Source organism: Belonocnema kinseyi, chromosome 5, assembly GCF_010883055.1.
Source record: "Belonocnema kinseyi isolate 2016_QV_RU_SX_M_011 chromosome 5, B_treatae_v1, whole genome shotgun sequence".
Lineage (NCBI taxonomy): Eukaryota > Metazoa > Arthropoda > Insecta > Hymenoptera > Cynipidae > Belonocnema > Belonocnema kinseyi.
The window spans coordinates 72,971,682-72,992,810 of record NC_046661.1 but is presented as its reverse complement, the minus strand read 5'-3'; the positions used below and the strand labels follow the sequence as shown (position 1 = coordinate 72,992,810).

General features: G+C 33.2%; 1 protein-coding gene across 1 annotated transcript in view; it reads left to right on the top strand.

The window, feature by feature from the left end:
* The window catches only part of LOC117173711 (protein turtle homolog B), a 510,915-nt gene that overhangs the window by 432,027 nt on the left and 57,759 nt on the right, over nt 1-21,129 (top strand). The window contains exon 10 of the mRNA XM_033362353.1: nt 4,857-5,165. Coding sequence (XP_033218244.1) covers nt 4,857-5,165 — 309 coding nt within the window. The remainder of the gene's footprint in view (nt 1-4,856; nt 5,166-21,129) is intronic.

Genomic DNA, 21,129 nt, shown 5'->3' with positions numbered 1-21,129 from the left:
GAACTTTATATTCTCGACAATTGTTTCAGTTGCTCACTCGAGGCCTGACATGGTTCTTCTTGACTTCGAGAAGCGAACCATGTTCGTTATCGAATTTTCGGCTCCAGCTGACAAAAACATCATAGCCTAGGAGAATGAAAAGAAAGAGAGGTATCGAGACATTATAAGGGAGTTGCAACGATTGTACCCGGAATATTCTGTTAAACTAATCGTCATTATCATCGACGCTCTTGGAGGTGCCAAGCTTTCACTTGCTAATAGCCTAAAAAGCATCCATGCGTGTCAACAATATGCTAGAACACTTGCGGGAAAAATGCAGAATGCGGTTGTCCTTGGGTCACTCCGTGTTCTTAGGGTGCACGAGGCTTTTGCTGGATCGTCGTATTGATTCCTTTACAGACTGTAACCACCTATCTCACGGTTGTGAGACGTGGTTATGGCTGAAATTTTACCGCGATTTCGCTGGAAGCGGGTGCAATTTTTCAGATTAGCACCCGTTCCCGGCGAAATCCTGCGGTTGTCCTTATGACAAATTTTTAATTATATGTATATATATATATATATATCTTTTCTTGTGTGTTTATTATTAAACCCTGCAATTTATACAAAGTGCGGGAATTGCAGGTTAATTTTAGCAGACGGACTTTAAAGAATGTCACGAAAACATTCACTAGGCCCTTTTTCATGTGCAGTTGCATGAAGGTTTCATGCTGCAGTACAAAGATTGTAAAAAATCGGCCAACTTAACAGTCAAAATTGTATTGACATCCAGTGAAATATCACTGATTACCAGTTAAAATGTAACTGATTACCAGTGAAGAATCTCACTTGTAATCAGTGATATTTGACTGATTTTCTGTGAAAATTGCAGTGAAGTGTTACTAGTGACTATATATAATTTTAAAAGATAGGAAAAATATTTCAAAGACTAATATTTTTAAAGAAACAGGATCGCAGAGTCGAAATATTAAAGAGTAAGAGTAAGTGTGAGCTTGAGTAAGGCTCGAAAGGGCCAGCTTCAGCTTAAAATTGAGACGGCATGCATAAATTTGTTCTGTGTGTGATTAATTACCTAACATCAAATAAAAAATTCACTTTATAGGTTCGGGCACTAGCTCAAAACCTAAGATTAGCAAATCACATATTGATCTAGTATATACTTTTGACCACCAAGCAGCATTGTACTAAAAAAATAAGAGATACTTCAAGAGCCAAAGAGTGCATTGAACGGTGGGAAAAGTAGATTTAAGAAAATTCCTACTTTTTTTCTACTCATCGTTACAGTCTGTTTAAAAACAAGTCATATGCCGTTAAAAACCCGCCTAGTTAAGAAGAGATTCAGGTCTTCTAGGAGCAAGTATATGAATATACGTATTAGCTAAATAAAGAAGTTTCAAATATATGACTCTTTCACACCTTTTGTCAATGGTAACGATTGCAACGTCTAGAGGAACAGTTTCCACCAATTAATGCTATAGAAGTGAAGAAAGTTATCGCTTGAACTAAAAACGTTTTAAGGCTAGTGCCTGATAAAATCAACATGGTGTGGTGGAAGAAGTTCACTTCTGCGCTCCAACATCTGGTTCATATATTTACTACTTTCCTAAACTGAGATCAACTAAAACCGCAGTGGTTAATGAAAGGGTGCACGGTAATAATTTTATAGGTCGAAGATTTGTCAAGTTCAAAGTGATTATAAGTCCGATAACTTTTTGCATCACCCTCTTGCCTGTATCCATTAAGCTCCGAGGAAATAGTTCTGGACACCTATGTGGCCCGCCGAAAAAAAGAGAAAAATGTCACCCATCTTTTGTATATTAAATAGGTACACTCAGGCGATTGGCATGACCTTTGGAATTGACAAGTGTACCTGCGTCTAGCTACATAACGAAAGAATAGGAAATACATCTTTCAGATGTGCGTGTGGTTGAAATGTCTTTCGAAAACAGGTATCGCCAAATTCTCAGAGAAATGTGGGCTTCTGAATTAAATAAAAAAAATAAGATCCAGAGGTGTCCCATGTCCTGGCAGTTCCTGTACTACTCTGCACTTTTGGGGCAGGAAAATGGAACGTCCATGAGTTTAACTACGGTACCTCGAATATACGTCTCTTTTTAAAACCTATGAAAAGGTGAAATTTAAAATTAAGCGTTCAACATGTAAATTCAGAACTGTAAAATTATTTTAACCATTTCAAATCACGGGATTATGCATTAATTGCTTTATCAATTCAAGTTACATAGTTCAATTTTTGTTTTTTTAATTTTAAACCTAATTTTTATCTTTTAATGCCAAACCTTCCTTTAGGACTATTATTCACTCTTGAAACTTTCCAATAACATATTTTTTCATTTGAAATGATTTATCAGTTCAAATCTTCAACTAAAAATCAGGAAATTTTAAGATATTAAATTGTAAATTAAAATAAATAATAAACACCTAGATTGCTGTAATATAATTCCATTTTTTGAAATTGTACAATTTTAAGCTTTGCTGTTCAAAATTGTTTTATATTTACATCTAAAATTATCAAATTTAAAACTAGCAAGGCCTTGTCATTTTTAATGATTATTTGAATTTGAAACTAAAATATTGTTAAATTTTAAATTTAAAACCTCCGAGAATTAATCATAAAATTAATTTGCGAAAAAAAATTTAGTTTCAAGGCCTCAGATCTCCGGGTGCAATATTTCCCTTTTGACTTTATCGCGGTTTACTCCAGATGCAATTTCCCCCGACTTTTTCCCGGTTCTCCCGATTCTTCCGGGTGGGTGGTCATCCTGCAAACTTATACATCCTTTGATATTTATTGCTTATTATGTTTTTCTCTTTTATAAAATTTTGGTCGTTTCTAAAACAAACTGTTACTGGTTTATAATAGTTAAATATTTTTTTGATATTAATAATTACTAATTTTGACTTATATAACTTCATTATATTTTGAAAGATTCTGATAAAAAAATTATAAAGAAAAAGGACTAAATTCATCAGAAAACCAATTTAAAAGTGCTCGAAAAGAATATTATTTGACGACAAATTGACAAAAGTTGAGTGAAATAAGTACATTGTAGAATTTTGTAAATATTTCATAACATTTTGCAACTTCATTTAACAGAAAATATAAATTTTCATTTTAAGCTACATAAAACATCAGAATTGTTGACAAATGAAAAACAGTACATAATGCAATAAGGGGCGAAAGGAGCAAATTTTTCCCGCGGGTGGGTTTACTGCCTGATCGAGGAGATTTTTCCAGATGGTGCGTTTATTTCTCGGGAGGGCAGTAATTACCCAAGAGAAAAATCTATTTTCGTCCCGTGTTGCATATAGTATTTTATTCCACTCTCGACCGTGGCCACCTTTTGGCCCTGAAAAGCGGGTCCGAATCATTTTTCGAAAGCTTTGTTTACATATCGAATTCTGATCCAATAATTGTTACTTTCGCCCCGAAAATTTCACTTTTGCTCCGCAAATTTTACTTTCGAAATTCAAATTTTACTTTCGCCCTGCTAATTTTATTTTCTCCCCGAAAATTTTACTTTCGCCCCGCTAATTTTACTTTCGCTCCGCTGATTTTACTTTTACCCCGCCCATTTTAATTTTGGCCCGTTAATTTTACTTTTGCCCCGCAAATGCGGTTTGCGGGAAATAAATGCTACTCTCGCGTCTATTTTCAGGGACAAAAGGTGTCACGCAAATGTCATTATGTCTTCGGCTTGATTTACTGTGGTTAATTTTTCGTCAAATAATTTTATTTAGAACAGGAACGTAGCATGTGTAGCGTTATATTATGATAAGAAACTAAGCCCCTATTTTGACGCATATAATGGAAGATTTGAACATTTGTGCCAATAAGAGCGCTAATCTAGGGCCAAAAATCTTATTGGAATATCCTCTACTTTAAAACCTTAGCCCCTACAAATATTAGAGTAAAGAATGTCATTCGACTCGGGCAGATAATAATTTTCCTTACTTCCAAACATCCCTGCGCTTTCATTCTAGCGATTCCGAGCATAGGAAACAATTTTCCATTAAAAGAAAATAGAAAAAAATTAACTTTTTGTATTATTTGCATTGCCATAAATATCTAAATATACCAAAATTTGAAACTTCAAAAACTTCAAAACCAAATGTTTACTTTTCTCAAAAAAATTCAAAGTCGGTGAAGAATTTCTTTGCACAAGTTATTTTGAACCTCGTTTTTTAATTTTTTCTCATTATAGGCAGCAGTAATCGCCGATTGAAACCCGACATTTGATTTTTAGAAATTTTTAGACGTATCTCAAAAATCCGCTAAGATTTCAGATTTTTGCTAAAACCTTCCTAGATCATGCCACAAATTAAATTCAAGGTAGAAAATTTGAGAAATGCTTGAATTTTTAGCTTCTCAGGTGGTATACTCCTATTCTCTTTAAAATGACAGGTAATTTAATAACCTTTTCACATTTTTTTTCATTAAATTTCTAGTTTAGTGCTTGAATTAAACACGTACATTATATATGTGCAGTTTTAAAGTCTTAGGTATGGAATTTTTGGGAGGATCGTTATATAGGTTTATTAACGAAATGCTTTGTATTAAGGACTGTTTTATTAGGTTTAAAGTTGGAATCTCTTGCACCATACTATAAATTTTATCCACAGATTAAGCGTTACAACTTTGATTGTCTTATTTAAAAAATAAATAGTGACACAGGCGTGAATCCGGTACTCTAATCAAATTAATGCACAAGAATCCATTCAATTGATCGAATACTAGACCACCCTCTCTATTTAAATATTTTTAATGACTGAAGACTCCTCTTATTATTGGTTAAGATATGAAAATCCATAATAATTTTTGTGATCCTTGTTGACAGATGCACCAAGGTGCAGAAAGGGCTACGAGAGACTGGATATCACTGTTTTGCGTGGTGAAACAGTAAAACTTCGTTGTGAAGTGGAGGCCGATCCGGATGACGGCGTGAGGTTTTCATGGACATACAATAGCACACGAGGGGATATCCTGCCAATACGAAATCCTCGTGTGATTTCTCCAAACGAAGGACTCATGAGTATTCTAGACTACAAGCTAGACACTGATAGTGATTTCGGGACACTGGCATGTTGGGCAATTAACAGTGTTGGGAGGCAAAGAACGCCATGTATATTCAACGTCGCTCTTCCCAGTGAGTAGAAATCTTTTATTAGAAAAACATAGAAAAACTACGTCCAATTGAATAGAAAGGAATTTTGTTCGGAATGACACTGGTTCGTTTATTTACTTATAAAGGGGAGTTAAATTTAAACTGAAGTAAATCACGAAAAGACCAATGGATTGAAGGAAATCGGCTTGAATTGAAATTTATTGTTTGAATCTGCTCAAAATAAAATCATTACATAAAATTCTTATTCTAATTTTAAAAATTAAAAAAAAAAGCTGAATGAACTTTTGGATATTGAAAACAAAGTTCAAAGTACCTGCAGGTCAAGAATTTTTTTAAATCCCTTACCATGTCAGAAATAACTACTTATCTTTTCATCTTTCTCCATATCAGTCTATTCTATTCATCTTTCCAACTGGAACAAAAATGGCTGAATCAACGGCTATGTTGATGAAATCCAGAGTTTTCTGACTTTCCAGAACGCTGGAATTGACATTTCTCTCTCATGGTGAGAAATCCCTAATTTTTTATTTTTAAATCATTTTTAAATTTTACTACAGTTGTAATATTTGTAAACAAATGGGTGAATTAATAACAATTTTTGCCATATGGAACCAATAGTTTTTAAGTGTGATTAAGTTCCCTCAGTTAATCAATTTATCGATTTATTGATCAGTTTGACATCTATAGGAAATATTTATGACCTTAGTGGAAATTATTTCCACTGTTATGGCTCTCACCATAACAAAACTTTAGCTACCTGTAAAGATTTTGTTTAAAGCATTCAAGTACAATGAAAGAACATTTTGATTACGAGAAAAAAATTTCTTCAAGGGCGTTTTAGGAAATTGAAAAATCCTGCTTTCGTGTTGAAAAAACTAATAAAGTCTCAGAATCTCCATTTTTTAACTCATAAGAATAGGTCGTGAAGCGAGTAAAAATCCCCTATTGAGATCCGCCACACTGCGATGCGCCATCTATGCTTTCAATGCAGCAAAAATATGAACTTGCATAACCAGGTGAAAATTTTTAGATACTTTGTGTTCAATAGGGAAGTTCTATCAAATGCAGTCGAAAGAAACGTTTCCTGATAAAACTGTTTTTGTTTTAAAAATAATTATTTTACTATGTAATGTAAGTTCCAACACATTATGCGTTTTAATCAACTTATCTTGATGCAATAATAAGCATCCCTCACTTCGCCGCCGCCGGCACTCTTTATCACACATTTCTTATAAATTATTTTTGTCAACAGTTTCATATCATGGCACATTTTCTAATGCCAACTTTTCTCTTTGTATGGATTTTGATATCTTGTCGCCTAAGTATCATTAACATATTGCCACCATTCTTTCTGCGACCTGCCTCTGAGTATGCTACCATTCACTTTACCTAAATATGCTCGATTCATCAGTCGTGCTTCTTTAATTCTGTAAAGATGTACAAGCCTGTACAAGTCTTTCATTCTTATCAAACAGTTTTTCCTCTACACGACATTTTTTGAGAATTCTCTTATTACTGACTTTGTCTATTAGTGTTTTACCACATACATTCCGCAAAACATGCGTGCCAATCCTTTCAACGTTACCCTCAACCTGTTATTTGTAGGTTCAAGTCTAGCTGCCGTATAGAATAAGTTTAAAAAAATATATGCCTGAACGATTCGAGAAATTGTCAGGCTTTATCAAACACTGAAATAAACATAGTAAAAGAATCATCTATCTCCGAGAAACATATGTCAAACGAATATAACGTTCCCAGGAACTTTGATTTTGATACCTAGAGAGTTGTTTACCTTTTTTTATCTTTAAATGAAAATTATACAGAAAATAAAAAAGTACTTCGGAGCTACTACTTACTGCTACTTAATTGTAAAAGAAGCAGCTAAATAGTTGAATATAATCCTTATGTCAACACCCGGATACCCACTTTTGAACTAATTAAAGAAATTTTCATGTTCCGTACGGAATTCGCTCTTAAACGTCCGTATCGTTACGATCTAACTTTTTTTGCAATGGAATAGGAGAGTGGAAAAAATGTTTAGGCCTTTTAGAGACGAAAATAACATAGAAATATACGTGCAAAGCTTATGTCAATGACCACGCATTTTTCATTTTTTTATTTTTACAAAACTAATGACAAACATTGTTAAAAAATTACAAACCAACGTTTTTTAATTCAAAGTTGGAATTTTTAAAATTTTTTTCCAATATTATAATTACAATAATGAATACTGAAGTGACTTTACAAATAGGTTTGTCGCTACCACAACACGACTTTTTAGTTTTGCTGCGTTTATTTTCAGCTTGAGAATAGCACATACGATAGGAACCTGTGACACGACTCTTCGACCAGTATTGTCACTTGCCGATGGAGAATTAGCAGCAACTTCAGTTCTCTCTGTTTTTCAGATTCTCATCAGGGAAGGTATTAGATTTGTGTAAAATTTCACCCCCCCCTCTCAGTTTTGGTCAAATGTCCACGTTCTGAGACCCCCTGAATCCAAAAAATAGGTTTTTACGAAAGTTCCTGTCTGTCAGTATGTCTGTATGTCTGTATAACTGTCTGTATGCCTGTCTTTGAACACGATAACTTTTGAAAAAATTAATCTAATAGATTTCCCTTTGATACACTCGTTAAGTGTCCTAAGCTAAAGGTCAAGTCCATTAGCCAGCCATGTTGGATAACAATTTAAAAAATGGGCACATTTTGAATATTTTTGAGACCACTTTTTTTTAAAATACAAAAATTCTAATTACGGTTATTGATAGTATTCAGAAATTCTAAAAATTTATGCTTATCACTTTTTTCAAAAAATTAAAAATTTTCAGAGTTGTAGCATTTACAAAATCCAAAAACACAAACGAAAATGATGCTTTTTAAATGCCTCTGCAAGATTATTGTAACAACTTCTTGAGTTTTCTTCGAAAATCCAAAATTAAAATTTTCACACCATAAAAAATAATGAAAAATCCGAAAATTACATTTTTCGGTCAAATTATTAGTTTGACCGAATTAGATTTCTATAAAATTTCAACCCCTAAAGGTCAAGTTCGTTAGCCAGCCATTTTGGATAAAAATTCAAAAAGTGAGCGCCTTTTGAATATTTTTGAAACCATTTTTTCAAAATTCAAGAACTCTCTGTACGGTTATTCATAGTATTCAAAAAGTCTAACTATTTAACTAATTACTTTTTTCATAAAATTAAAAATCGTTAGAGTTATAGCATTTACAAAATTCTAAAAAACACACGAAAATGAACCTTTTAAGACAATTAACGGATGATATGAAAAAATGATAAGAGAAGAAAAAGTTTGATTTTGAATTGCCCTAGAAGATTATCAGAACAATTTTTTGAATTTTTTTGATTAATAAAAAATTCAAATTTTGACAGTATACAAAATAATGGAAAATCCAAAAGTTGCATTTTTTCATGCAACATTTTCACCGTATTTCAAATATTCTCAAATATAATCATGCATTTTCAAATATACATAATTCAAATATACATAATTTAGAAGTTAATAGAAAAATAGAAAATAGAAAAACGACAAAAGTTGCAATAAAACGTTGAATAATAATTTTTTTAAAAAATAATGCGCATTTTTTTAAACGAGACAATGGAACTTCGTCTGTTTTGATACTAATGCAAGTTACGAATTATAATAATATACAATTATAGGAATGATATAAAATTTCAGGGATAAAGTTGAATGCGAAGCACGAGGTACGTGATGAGAATGTGTTCCTTAAAGCCGAAGGAGCTTTAACAAAAGAGAATTCATATTCGCTCAAACTAGCGAGCGCAGCACATAATTGGAATGTGCCCGCGAAGCAGGCAGATTTTTTTACATAACTTTCGACTGCAAGCTTGATGGAAAAATTGCATATAACTTGCATATTCTGAGAACACTTTTATATGGCAGGTATTGCAAGCTCCTTGCTCATCTGTCGTACAAATAAACGACGTTGCTCACTTGTTTTTTTCATCATGTTATTATTTGCATTATAAATGATATAAGCAGAAACAGCAGCAGCGTCTAACATATTGAAACATAATGCAAGTGGCTATTTATTAGTTCGACGTTGACATGTATGCCTGTCTGTATGTCTGCATCTACGTCTGTATGTATGATTACCTGAATGTTGTGGCCACGCTAACTTTTCAAAGATTTGTCCAATCAAGTTAGCTTTTGATACACTTCTTAAGATTCCCAAAATGAAGGTTAAGTTCGTTAATCAAATATTTCCAACCAAAATTTAAAAAATTTAGAGCATTTTTAAAATATTTAGAAACGGTGTCAGTTAAATTTTTCGATCAGACAAAAGTTCAAAAATTTTGGGCTCATTCAAAATTTGAATAAAAAATTGTTATGAGTTTTAGAGGTTTTTGTCAAATTTTCTGGTACTCATCAAAAACACTTGCAAATTTTCCTGATGATATTTTTAAATTCGATAAAACTTCACAAAGTTTTATGCTTTTTAACATTTTGAAAATTTTTAGAAAAAGGAACAAAAATTTTTTTCATAAGTTAAGAAATATCAATCCAAATTTCTACTGGATATAAACAAGATTCAAAAATTATCTTGAAGTTTTTCATTTGGATATAAGTTATTGAGCACGAAGCGCGAGTTTCGTAATGAGAATGTAATCTTTAAAGTCGTAGGTGCTTTGAGAATCTTCTTTAAAAACAAATCGAAAACTATTTCAGTTACAGTTTATGGCTGTAATTCCTCAGAAGTTTAAATAACAGTTTTCGAGTTAATTTATAGTATTTACGATGTTTGAAAAAATGTAGTTAAAGTGTATAAATTAAACATACGAAAACGAGTGCGAAGCACCAAAGAGTACATGCGCGTCCCAGGCGCGCTCAAACGTGGCGCAAAGCACCACGCGCGTGGGGCGCAATGACATTGTGCCCGCACAGCGGGCATATTGTTTTTCACCTGTCACAGCCATATCTGCGTGCATTGTTGATAAAAGAATAATAACTTTGTCTTTCTTGAGAATGTAAGAACACATATTGACTTTCTCATGAGCTGTTAGATAAAAGAATACTTTCGTTTCAGGGACTCTGGGATAAAAGAGATTTCACTGTAAAAGTGATAAAGGGTTTACATACCGAGAAAGGCTCCTAATGTCTTTTCATAGCTCATAATTGTCAAATGTGAAGCAAAGGGATTAAATTACACGAAGTAGAAGGATTATATTTAAACATTTCACTGAGTGGGTACCCAGGTACCCTGTACAGTAATACAAGAATCTGAATTTCAGTAAAAAAAAGGCGGTTGACTTTCAGATGTTACCAAAAGAATTATTCGCCAGTTGAAAGTCAACTGATAATTATAACATGACTTTAAGTAACGCGCTTGGTTGAAAGTCAACTGCTTTATGTACGTAAAATATACTTTAAAGGTTAATTTCAGACAGAAAGATTGTTGACTTTCTGTCAACGAGTGTGTCTGAAATGAATCTTATAGGTTAACTTAAGTCAGCTGATTGTTAAAATTCATAAAATGTATGCGCTATCGTTCAGTTATCAAGAACATGAAATTAATATAAAATTAAAAAATGAATAATTTTATGAAATTAATATTTTTTGTTAAATGTGAGGATTGGATAAATTATTCATTAATGCCTTATGAATAAAGTTGTTTTATCCTACAAGTCAATGAGATTAGTAGAAGGAAAAAAGAACAAGTAACTTAGAACCATTTCAAGCTACCAGGTGAAAACGTGAAGCTTTAATCCTTTTTTATATCTTTTTTTATCACACGTACGATTATTCTATTTATAATGAAAATCTGTTATAGATCTGAGTACATATATCAAAATAGGAAACGTTGACGAAACGACTACCATGAGCTCAGTGTTGATCGATACTATCTAGCGTTATCGACGCCATATTGGCTACTCTCAGCTGTTCTGTTGGCGCATCTTCTAAAATCGCCAAAATCCGTCTGAGTGTTTGCGCATCGCCGCATCGCATTTCGCGCACACCTTTCTGCCAGAGCAAATTTAATTTCAGAGCGCGCGAAGGAAAACCATCCTGAAATTCATTATACCTGTCAGTTAATTAGCATGTTACTTGTATCTCAGATAGGAAACACAGCACTTAGGTTCCATTTTTGTTTGAAATTCAGTGACTTACTTAATTTAATGCAAAAATGAATTTCATCTGCATTTAATATTCATCATCTTCTATTACTGTGTGGGTGTTGACGAACGTGTTATTTTTTGGGTGTTAACATAAGGGTTAATTTATTACAAGAGTGCCAATCATTAATTTTAATCAACTTCTAAATCGAACTGGGCCATACTCTTTTAAAGAAACATGAGTAAGGTAAAAAAAATTAGTTTCAGCTAATAAAACGTATTTTCAAAATTTTGCACTTATGTCGGTATAGAGTGTTTTCCTTTAATTATATATTGCAATTTTAGCTCTAATTGTTATATTTTTACTTCTGACAATGGCTTCTGCACTGTCGATAAACTTACTAACCTTATTTAGGTATACGCCCGGCTATCTCTCGATAAATCTTCCCGCCAGCAGTACATAATTCCTACACAAGTTTCTTATAAATTAACAAAATAGAGGAAGGAATAGAGAATTTTCAGATTGATCCAAAATTCTCGTGTTATTTATATAAATAACACGTTCGTTCCGCAAAACTGCTCCGACCCCGGTTGCTGATCAATCTCTCTAGCAATCACCCCAAGTAAAGACCCTCACAAAGTCGTTATGTAAGGTTCCCCACTTGAGTCCATTAGTGGCTTGGGTCCATTCTTTTTATTACCTATTTGCCGCAATACTTTCCAGTCCTGGAATGCTTCTCTAGCTTCTTTCATGTCCATGCCATAACCTTTTTACTTTCTTTTATGCGTCTATCTAATTCCTCATCTATCTTCCCGTCCCTAGTAAATAAGCTACCAAGGCATACGAACTTCTCAACTGGTTCAAATTCTCTCAACATTTAATAAAATATTTCATAGTGTTTTCTCACTCTTTCTTTCCAACACCATAGTTTTTGTTTTATTTGCGTTAATTTTGAGGCCTATGCTCTTCATGCTTGCATCTAGTTTATTCAACATTCTTTGTAAGTCTTCGATTGACTCTGCCATAACAACCTTATCATCTGCGAACGCTAACCCACGTACACTTACTGTTTCGAGAGAAACCTTCGTCGAAAAGAGCCATTCTAAAACAATTGTCCATAAATAATATGAATCACCATGAAGACCATGAAGACTTCTATCTACCTTGTCAAAAGCTCTTTCTAGGTCAACAAATGCACAGAAAACTTTTTTTCCTACTCTCAAATTTTTTTCTGTTATTTGCCTCAAGCTAAATATTTGATCCCTACATGACCATCCTGGCATAAACCCACTTTGGACTTCCCAAATCTTTGCTTCTGTTATTTTCACTACCGTACGAATAAGTATTTTTGAGTATATTTTACTTACGGTACTTAATAAGCTAATCCCTCTGTAATTATCGCACTCGCTTTTATCTCCCTTTCTCTTGTATATTGGTACGATAATCGCTTTTTTCCAAGCGTCTGGGACGTCTCCCATCTCGAAACATAAATTTATTAATTCGCTCAATCTATGTGGTATGCACTCCCCACAGTGTTTAAGCATTTCAGCGTTAATACCGTCTACCCCGGCAGCCTTACCGTTTTTCAAATTCTTAATTATATCCCTAACCTCAGTTACACACACTTTCTCAATTGAGTTTTCTATCACATTGTTTTCAACATCGCAGTTGTGGTGTCCTATAGCTTCATCTCCGAATTGTCTCCTAAAATAGTCTCTGAAAGCCTCTAGCATTCTGTCTGCATCATATACCATTTTCCCCCTACTATGTCTCATGTTGACAAATTCTGAAGTTTTGTTTCCTTTCATTTTTTTATAAAGCAGTTTCTTGCTTCCTTCAAAGTCGTTTTGTATTTCCATCTCTTCTTCTGCTCTAATTGTATTCTTACGTTCCTTAACTAATCGCTTGAGTATCCTGTTTTCGTGTCTATAATCATTTCGACATCTATTTCTTTCCTCATTGCTAAGATTTGCGATGTTTAAAGTTCTCTTGTACGCTTCTCTCTTTGCTTTCTGGGCAGCCTGAATTTCATCATTCCACCAAGCATCGCCAGACAATCTTCCTACAACTGCGGTACCACACACTTCGATCGTACGTCTAACAAGGATATCCCGTAACATTGTCCAGGCGCCGTCTATATCTTTGTTTTTTATACGGTCCTTCCATGTTGCCCTATCTATGCTTTCGATTATCTTATTTTGGAAATCTATTCGCACATCCGATTTCTGTAGGATCTCAATTTTGATTCGCGTTTGTTTTGTTTTCATGGTTCTCTTTTTTCTCCGTCCCCGACCTAAGTTAATTTTTCAGATCAGAAGGTAATGGTCAGTATTGCATTCAGGACCCCTCATGACCCTTGTATCTTTGACTAACTTTCTTAGTCTTTCATCCGCAAAAACAAAGTCAATTATACTGCGGCTATTTTCTATAGACCAGGTGTGCATGTGGATCATTTTATGTCTAAACCAAGTATTATTAATAAACAGACAACTTTCTAAGCATAGATCAACTAATTTATCTCCGTTCTAGTTTGTTCTTGGATCTCCAAAATTACCTATTACTCTTTATGTATCCTAATTTTGGAGGCCCTCCCATCCGTTGATGTCTTCTAGTAGAATTATTCTTTCCCCATGTTCGCAAATATTTAATGTGTCATTTAATGTGTCCCAGAAGGCGTCTTTTACTTCTGTGGCATCACTATCAACTGGCGCGTAGCATGCTATGATAAATAGCCTTCTGATTCCTACTTTCATTCTAGCCCACAGCAGAATGGGGGATATGAAACCATGGTCTCCGAGATGCTGCTTTGCTCCTTCATTCAAAATCAGACCTACTTCTTGTTTGCCATGTGATTCACTGTCTACTCCTGACCATATTTCAAATCCGCCTTTGAACACGCCGTTTTTTATGTCTTTCCTTTCGCATCCGTTTTTCTTTGTTTCAGGTATACATAAAATATCTAGTTTCCTCACGTCCATAGTTTCATGCCTTTTGTCAATTAAAGTTCTAGTCTTTTCCGAGGCTATTTTGTAGTTTGTATTATTCATTGTTTAGATTATACCCCCAACTATCACCTTTAAGCAAAAAATTTATTTTCTGAGTCTAAATCATGTCAAAGTTAAGTTGCAAATCGTCATATGGTGAAGATTCTAGTTATACCGTTAGTCCCACCAAAACTTCAGTTAGTAAGGGAGGGTTGGGAGAAGGGGGGAAAGGCAGAACTGGAACCGAGAGAGTCGTCTTGGGTTTGTGTTTTTGTTTTCATGCTGAGCTCGCATAAATTCAAAAGAGTTTGTTGCAAAATTTTGCTGAGTGTTTCTAATCGAGACGCGTTGCTCACCTTCGTCTTCACTGCAATCTGTAGGCGACAACGTCGAAAATGACGCGAAAGTAGCCACCACAAACTTTCGACACACACTTCCACTTAACTGCACATATACTGACATGTGTCTCATGGGCCTATTCTAGGAGTGAACTGAGCCATTATGAGACAAAGCACGCATTCCCCATTAGACGCCATAAGCAGTTAACAGGTTTAGAAGGCAGACCTATGCTCTAGATACCAAAACGCGATTTTTGAAAATCAAATGAAAAATCTTAAAGGAATTTTGCCGTTTCGCTTGCGAAATGTTGACTGCATATAAAAAATGCTCCAGAAAAACCAAAAAAGTCGATTTCGAAAAAAAATGTCAGTTCACAGGTTCAGATCGCAGACCCTTTAATTCAAATCATTAAAGAAAAACCTTATTAAGAAAAGAATATGAATAAAATATTTTTTAAAACATATCATCCCCAAAGGTCTGTTTTATAAGGACCCAAACAAACTCCACAAGTAAAAAAATGTTTTGCGAGATTTGTGCGCTAATTATGACTTTTTTACGTTTTTTCAATGCAAATTGTTGCTAATACACAAAATACTGTTTCATTCTCATAATCAGATACTTAGATAAATTGTTGAAAACCTTTATTATTATTATTATTATTATTCGAGCAAGGTAAATAATTAATTAAAGTTGAAAAATTACTTGGGTGAATAATTTATCATCATTAATAATGACACTTATTTTTAATAATGTTAAAAAGTTTCGGTTTTTTCTAAAATTTCTTGCACTTATTCAAGAGAAAATAGTGGCAAACAATAATACATTAATCACAGTTCTATTTTTGTTTAACTTGCGTCAATTATTACCATACTAAGTAAAAAGTGGACCAAAATTTGAACACTTAAAAAAAACCGCAATTACCTAGCATCAATATACGAGAAGATAGTTATAAAAAATGATAGTTTGTTTAAGCAATTAGGCTTGTTAGATATTTTTAATTATTACCCCACACTAAGTACAAAGTGGACTAAAAGATAACAATCTCAGATAAACCACAATTACCTAGAATTTTTCAAATGGAGTGTCATTAACTATATGATAATAAATTTTTTAAACAATTAATTTTTCAACTTTAATTATCTACCTCAATCTAATAGGAAATTGAAAAAAGTTGTAAATAAAAAAATCTCCACTTCCTAGCGTTGTCCAATTTGAATATTATTCTACACAATAATAAATTGTTTACACCATTCATGTACGCATCTGATTATGAGTATGATGCAGTATTTCATGTATTAGCAAAACTTTTCATAAAAAGAACGTAAGAACGTCATAATTAGCGCCAAAAACGCGCAAAACTCATTTTTTCACTTGTAGGGTTAGTTTGGGACTTTAAAATAGACTTATGGGGTTATATATTTGAAGTAACATTTCGTTCGTATTTTATAGCTCATTGCAAAGAGAAAAGTTAAGTTTTAATAATTCCAGCTGTTAGTCAGGCTCTTTCTGTATTTGTCTTAAATAAAAATTCACAAACCTGGAAGAGCTAATTTTGTCACTTTATTTGTTTATATATTTTTGCTCTGTGACAAAAATCTAAAAATCGCAAACCAAAATTCTCTTCCAACTTTATTTCTGAACATTTGTAATAAAAGAAGTTTGAAATCGATTCAGAAATAGTACGACCTGCTTGCGATTATTAGCAGTAAATTTCTATTCTAGACAACGGTGGTCGATACGAGGGCATCGGTCCACTCCAGTCAAGCGTGGGCGCTGAAATAAGAAATTGCTCGTATTTTTTTAACAAACAGTAAGGTTAGCTCAAATTGTGTTCAAGTTTTCTTTGGACATCCAGGAATAACTTTTCCAGCGGAAGTTTTCCGACCACTAAACTTACCTGCATTCTTTTTTCTGTCAAAGTCTGAGGAAACGATTCCTGACAGTAATGGTTTGCAAGAATTTTTATGTTGCAAATGTCAGATAAAATCTAGTTTTAAAACATAATTGGCATGGCTAGAGGTTTTTCTAGTTTTAGCAAAGATAACGAGATCTTTTTTTCAAGTAGAAGCTGAGTTTTCGCAAGTTGCGCAGTAAAAGTAATTGATGTCGATACAAGGAAAATGTCCGGTTTTTAGTTTTCAGTTTAAAAAAAAGACTATCAATTTGATAAAAAAAATTCGGAATAAAAGTTGTTCGGCTCGTCGATCCGTACATCGCCATATTTTTTTCGCAGTGAATTTGCCAAGTTCGTCATTTTCAGACATTTTTCCTCGTTTTGGCAACGCAGGAGGTATTGGGAGAGCGAGTCCGAGCGCTAAGAAGGTTATCGAGTACACGCGCTCAATTATTGTAAGTGAATTGAAACAAATCAGTGGCACACCTTACTTTAGTGCTGTGCTGTTTTGAAGTAGCACTTACTACCATCTATCGTCCAGCATTTCAACATTTGGAATTTCAAGATTTGTCGATACAATAAAACTGTCAAGTCAATGAAACATAAAATTATGCAATACTAGGTAAGTAGAGCGGATTAATAATTTTAAATTTAATTACCCGCACGCACATGGATCACATGCTTTTCTTTAAAATATCCATGTTAGAAAGTGAGTTGCCGAAATTATTCTTTTTTTGGACCTCCCTAGAGATCTGGGGGAAAATATAAAAATATGTTACAGATATCAAATTCCTCGACATTGAAAAACAAAATGAGCATCTCTTTTCGTTTTTTTAAATTTCCAAAAATTGCTGCTATTTAGGGGTTAAAAGGACCCCAAAAAATTAAAAACTAAAAAATACCACGAATTAAATAATAATTTTTAATTGTATTTTTTTATTCAAAAAAACATTACAAAACATTACAAGAAATTACAAAAATTACAACTACGAAAAATGTGTGAGTTTAAACATTAAACATGATGTTCATGTTGCCTTTCGACTAAAGAATTCACTCAAGGAACACGCCTTAACTTAAGAGGATAAAATAATAATTTTTTATCATAATAGAACATTTGTGAATCACAATTCAAGATTATTAAATTTTAACGACAAGTTTAATATCACATACATGCTCACACGTACATACAACATGTACCCTCTGTTGTGCCCGGAATAAGCATCTGACGAAAAAAATGTTGGGAACTTTTTTGCTTATTTTTTTGTGCACAACCCCCACACAAAATTAAATACAGTTCTCGTGGGACACCCTGTATATAGTTCATATATAGTTTGAAGTTTTACATAGAATATTCATTTGTTTTATACAGAAAATTTATAAAACAAATGAATATTATATAATATTTCACCCTATATATAAACTATATATAATTTTTTAGCCTGGGTTGCATCATCGACTACAATGAGGCATTGTGAACAATGTGAAATTTCGGGGAGCATTATTCCGCGGTCAACTCTAAAAATTATATTAGGATATTTTTTCCAAAAAACTTTTTAATTTTTTGTCAACCCGTTTCTGAGTATTTCGAATTATTATTCCAGGTTCTGCTAATAAAATTTTGAATTTGATGAGGGAAGTTGTTAAGAAAAACAGTTTTAAGATTCTGGAAATTTCGTATAATTTACAAATTTGATAATAACTACTTAGTTTATATTGTAATTAAACGTCCTTTAAAATATGCAAATTATTTGAAAAAACGGCATTTAGTATTTATTTTGATAAAAAATGTCAGAATTAGTGACAGATTTTATCAACGCTCTATTTCTCGAGGACTCGACTAATGATACGGTGACATCTAACGATTTTCAAATAATTATTATTTCAGGGAAATTGTGAGCTTAAGAATTACAGCATCAAAAATCATTACTTTTTTCATACAAATAAAACCAGAATCAATTCTTTTTGGACTTTGTAATTTTTTTAACTTCGTATTAAATATTTTATTATGGGCTAATTTAATCACATGCCTTCTCCCTTCTAATTGGAGTTTTCATTTATTACGTGTCAGTGATTAAACTTTATTTTATTGTGTAACACCGTAAGTCAGAAAATGTCGCCTTTTTCAATTTTTTAAATAAGTTTCCGAATCGCACCATATTATTACCATACTCATACGGACGAACGGCTCTATAGCACACAATCGATTGGGAAATAATATTTAGCACTTGAATGTTAAGATGTGAATTTTAAGTGATACTATCTAACACTTAAATATATTATTTTATTCTGTTGCTATGAAACAAACATTCTTCGTTTTTTTTTTAATGAATCAAAATCAGGTTGAAAAGCCAAGGTTCCGTATCGACATCTAAAACCTGAGAACTGAAATGGAATTTCCTTACTAGATAAACTTGGCACATCCTATAAGATAAAGGTTGTTCAATATAATTATTCACACAAATTGAAATATATTAGTACGGAGACCGGGTGGTACTGAGCATTAAACTAAGTAACGTAACCAAGCATTATGAATATGCGTTGACAAGAAAAACATTTTGTGTGTGAAACTTTGATTAGAAATGTGTGTTCGATATCAGTGTGCTCGTAATGAAAAGCTGCATTTGATTTCGGTGACCAAAATAAGTAATGGTGCATGCTTATTGCAAAAAATGTTACTTAAAAATTGTGCAAAATATATGGAAAATAAAGAAATAATAGATAAAAATCACGCAAGGCACATTGCGTGCCCTAAAAATCATGTAAGATATTCCCCACATGGCTTACTTCCCCCCCAAAAAAACCAGGTCTTTCCCATGTTTAGATCTATGCTTCTCTTGACAAGAACGTGGAACAAACCTGGTTTTTGCGGGAAGTGCGCTATGTAGGTTTTGTTCGTCCATAAAATACGTGGCAAACACTCACGCTATGTTTCTTTCCTACTTCTTTCACCAAAAAAAGTATTCGGGCGAGGTATTATTTTTAAAATGAATCTACGCTTTTGCTTCCACTTGCTATGACACAGTTTTCCTTCATGAAAAACTAGTTTGTGTAGACTGTAAATCACGAAATTCTGAATCGGATGAATAGGAAACCACGCAGAAAAGGACTTGCGTAAGATTTTATAACTGATCACCCTTTTTAGTTATAATTTGCTATAAGTGAAAAATCCAAGTCCATTTTCTGATAGAGATTATTTAAATAATATATTCCTAACCCAAAAATAAGAAAGAGCACGTTCTGTTCATTTTATTGATAAATTTTAATTTTGGAACATCACATTCTACATAAGGGTTCTTTATACAAACAGGATTTCTCAATTATCTCAGTTTGACCTTTATTTAGCCTCTATAAAAGGATATTAAAACTTACGCTTGGTTCCTATTTCTCGAAAAATTTCGGAACACAAAAATTTAAGCTTTCAGTTTTTACGTGTCATTAAGAAGAAATGATTTTTTCCTAGTTCTAAATCAATGAGAAACGTTATGATTAGCAAGAAAAAATGGAGAAATAGAAGAAATAAATTGGAGTCAACTAAATAAAAACTATCGTAGTGAGATATTTGGGGCATTCAACATTGATTCGCTCTGTATTGTTACTTTCAAGAACTATAATCAAGTCTTAGAAGTTGATGAAACCTAGAGAGACTCTGCTTTGCTTTGAAATCGAGTTGATACTCTAAAGGTCTCGTAGAATGTCTGAAGGCGAATTCGGTTATATGGCCCGCTAACGGTAATGCGGACTGAACTTGCTGCAATGTACTCAGTTTAATCGGCCAGAACAACCGGCTGCTATGAGTGTTGGTCCAAGTTGACGAGAGGTTAAATTTAGAGCTTAGTGAACTGTAGTACTAGGGTATCCAAGCAGGAGCCAACCCCTACAGTCTACACTCTACAGACTCATGCAATAGCTCATAGCCGACCCAACCAGCCAAGCCTTGAGTGAAGAGAAATCAGACGGAAATTCTCGACACCATCCGGCAACTTCTATTACCTCCACTACTCCCACACGACTCGACTGCCTTCTGATGCCTCGAACCTCTCTCCATTGATTATCAAACAACGGATAAGTACACTGAAAAAAAATTGCATTGAATCAAGTAGGCTAATTTACTTGGCTGATTTCACTTGAAAGAAGCAAGTATTTTCTTTTTACAAGGGACCGATTTTCTTGAAGCAAGAAAATGATAGAATCAGGACAACTATTTGAATCAAGAATATATTTACTCTAAGCAAAAAACTATTGCGTTAATTTGTTCCATTATACTTATTTGCGTGAAGTTTAATAAAATATTGAATTAAGAATATTATATTCTCGTGATAAGTAACTAAAACTCTAACAAAATTCTTGATCCAAGTAAACTCATATACTTATTTTGACTACTATTTCAATTGAAACAATGTTCACCTTCTTGAGACGAGAAAATGAATGTATTCAGCGAAGAAATAATTTATATTAGAATAATGCTTGAATATTTTCCTCCAAATAATTATTTATTCGAAACGAATGTTCAAAATCTTAGCGTTATTTTTCGTTTGTAGGTTGAAAATTTATTTTTTTTTATCGTAAAATTATAATGAATTGCTATGAATTAATTATCTTTGAGTACGTTTTCGGATTTCCTAGTAAGAAATATCGAAGCACAAGTTTAAGAAAGTGCATTTATACATATATAC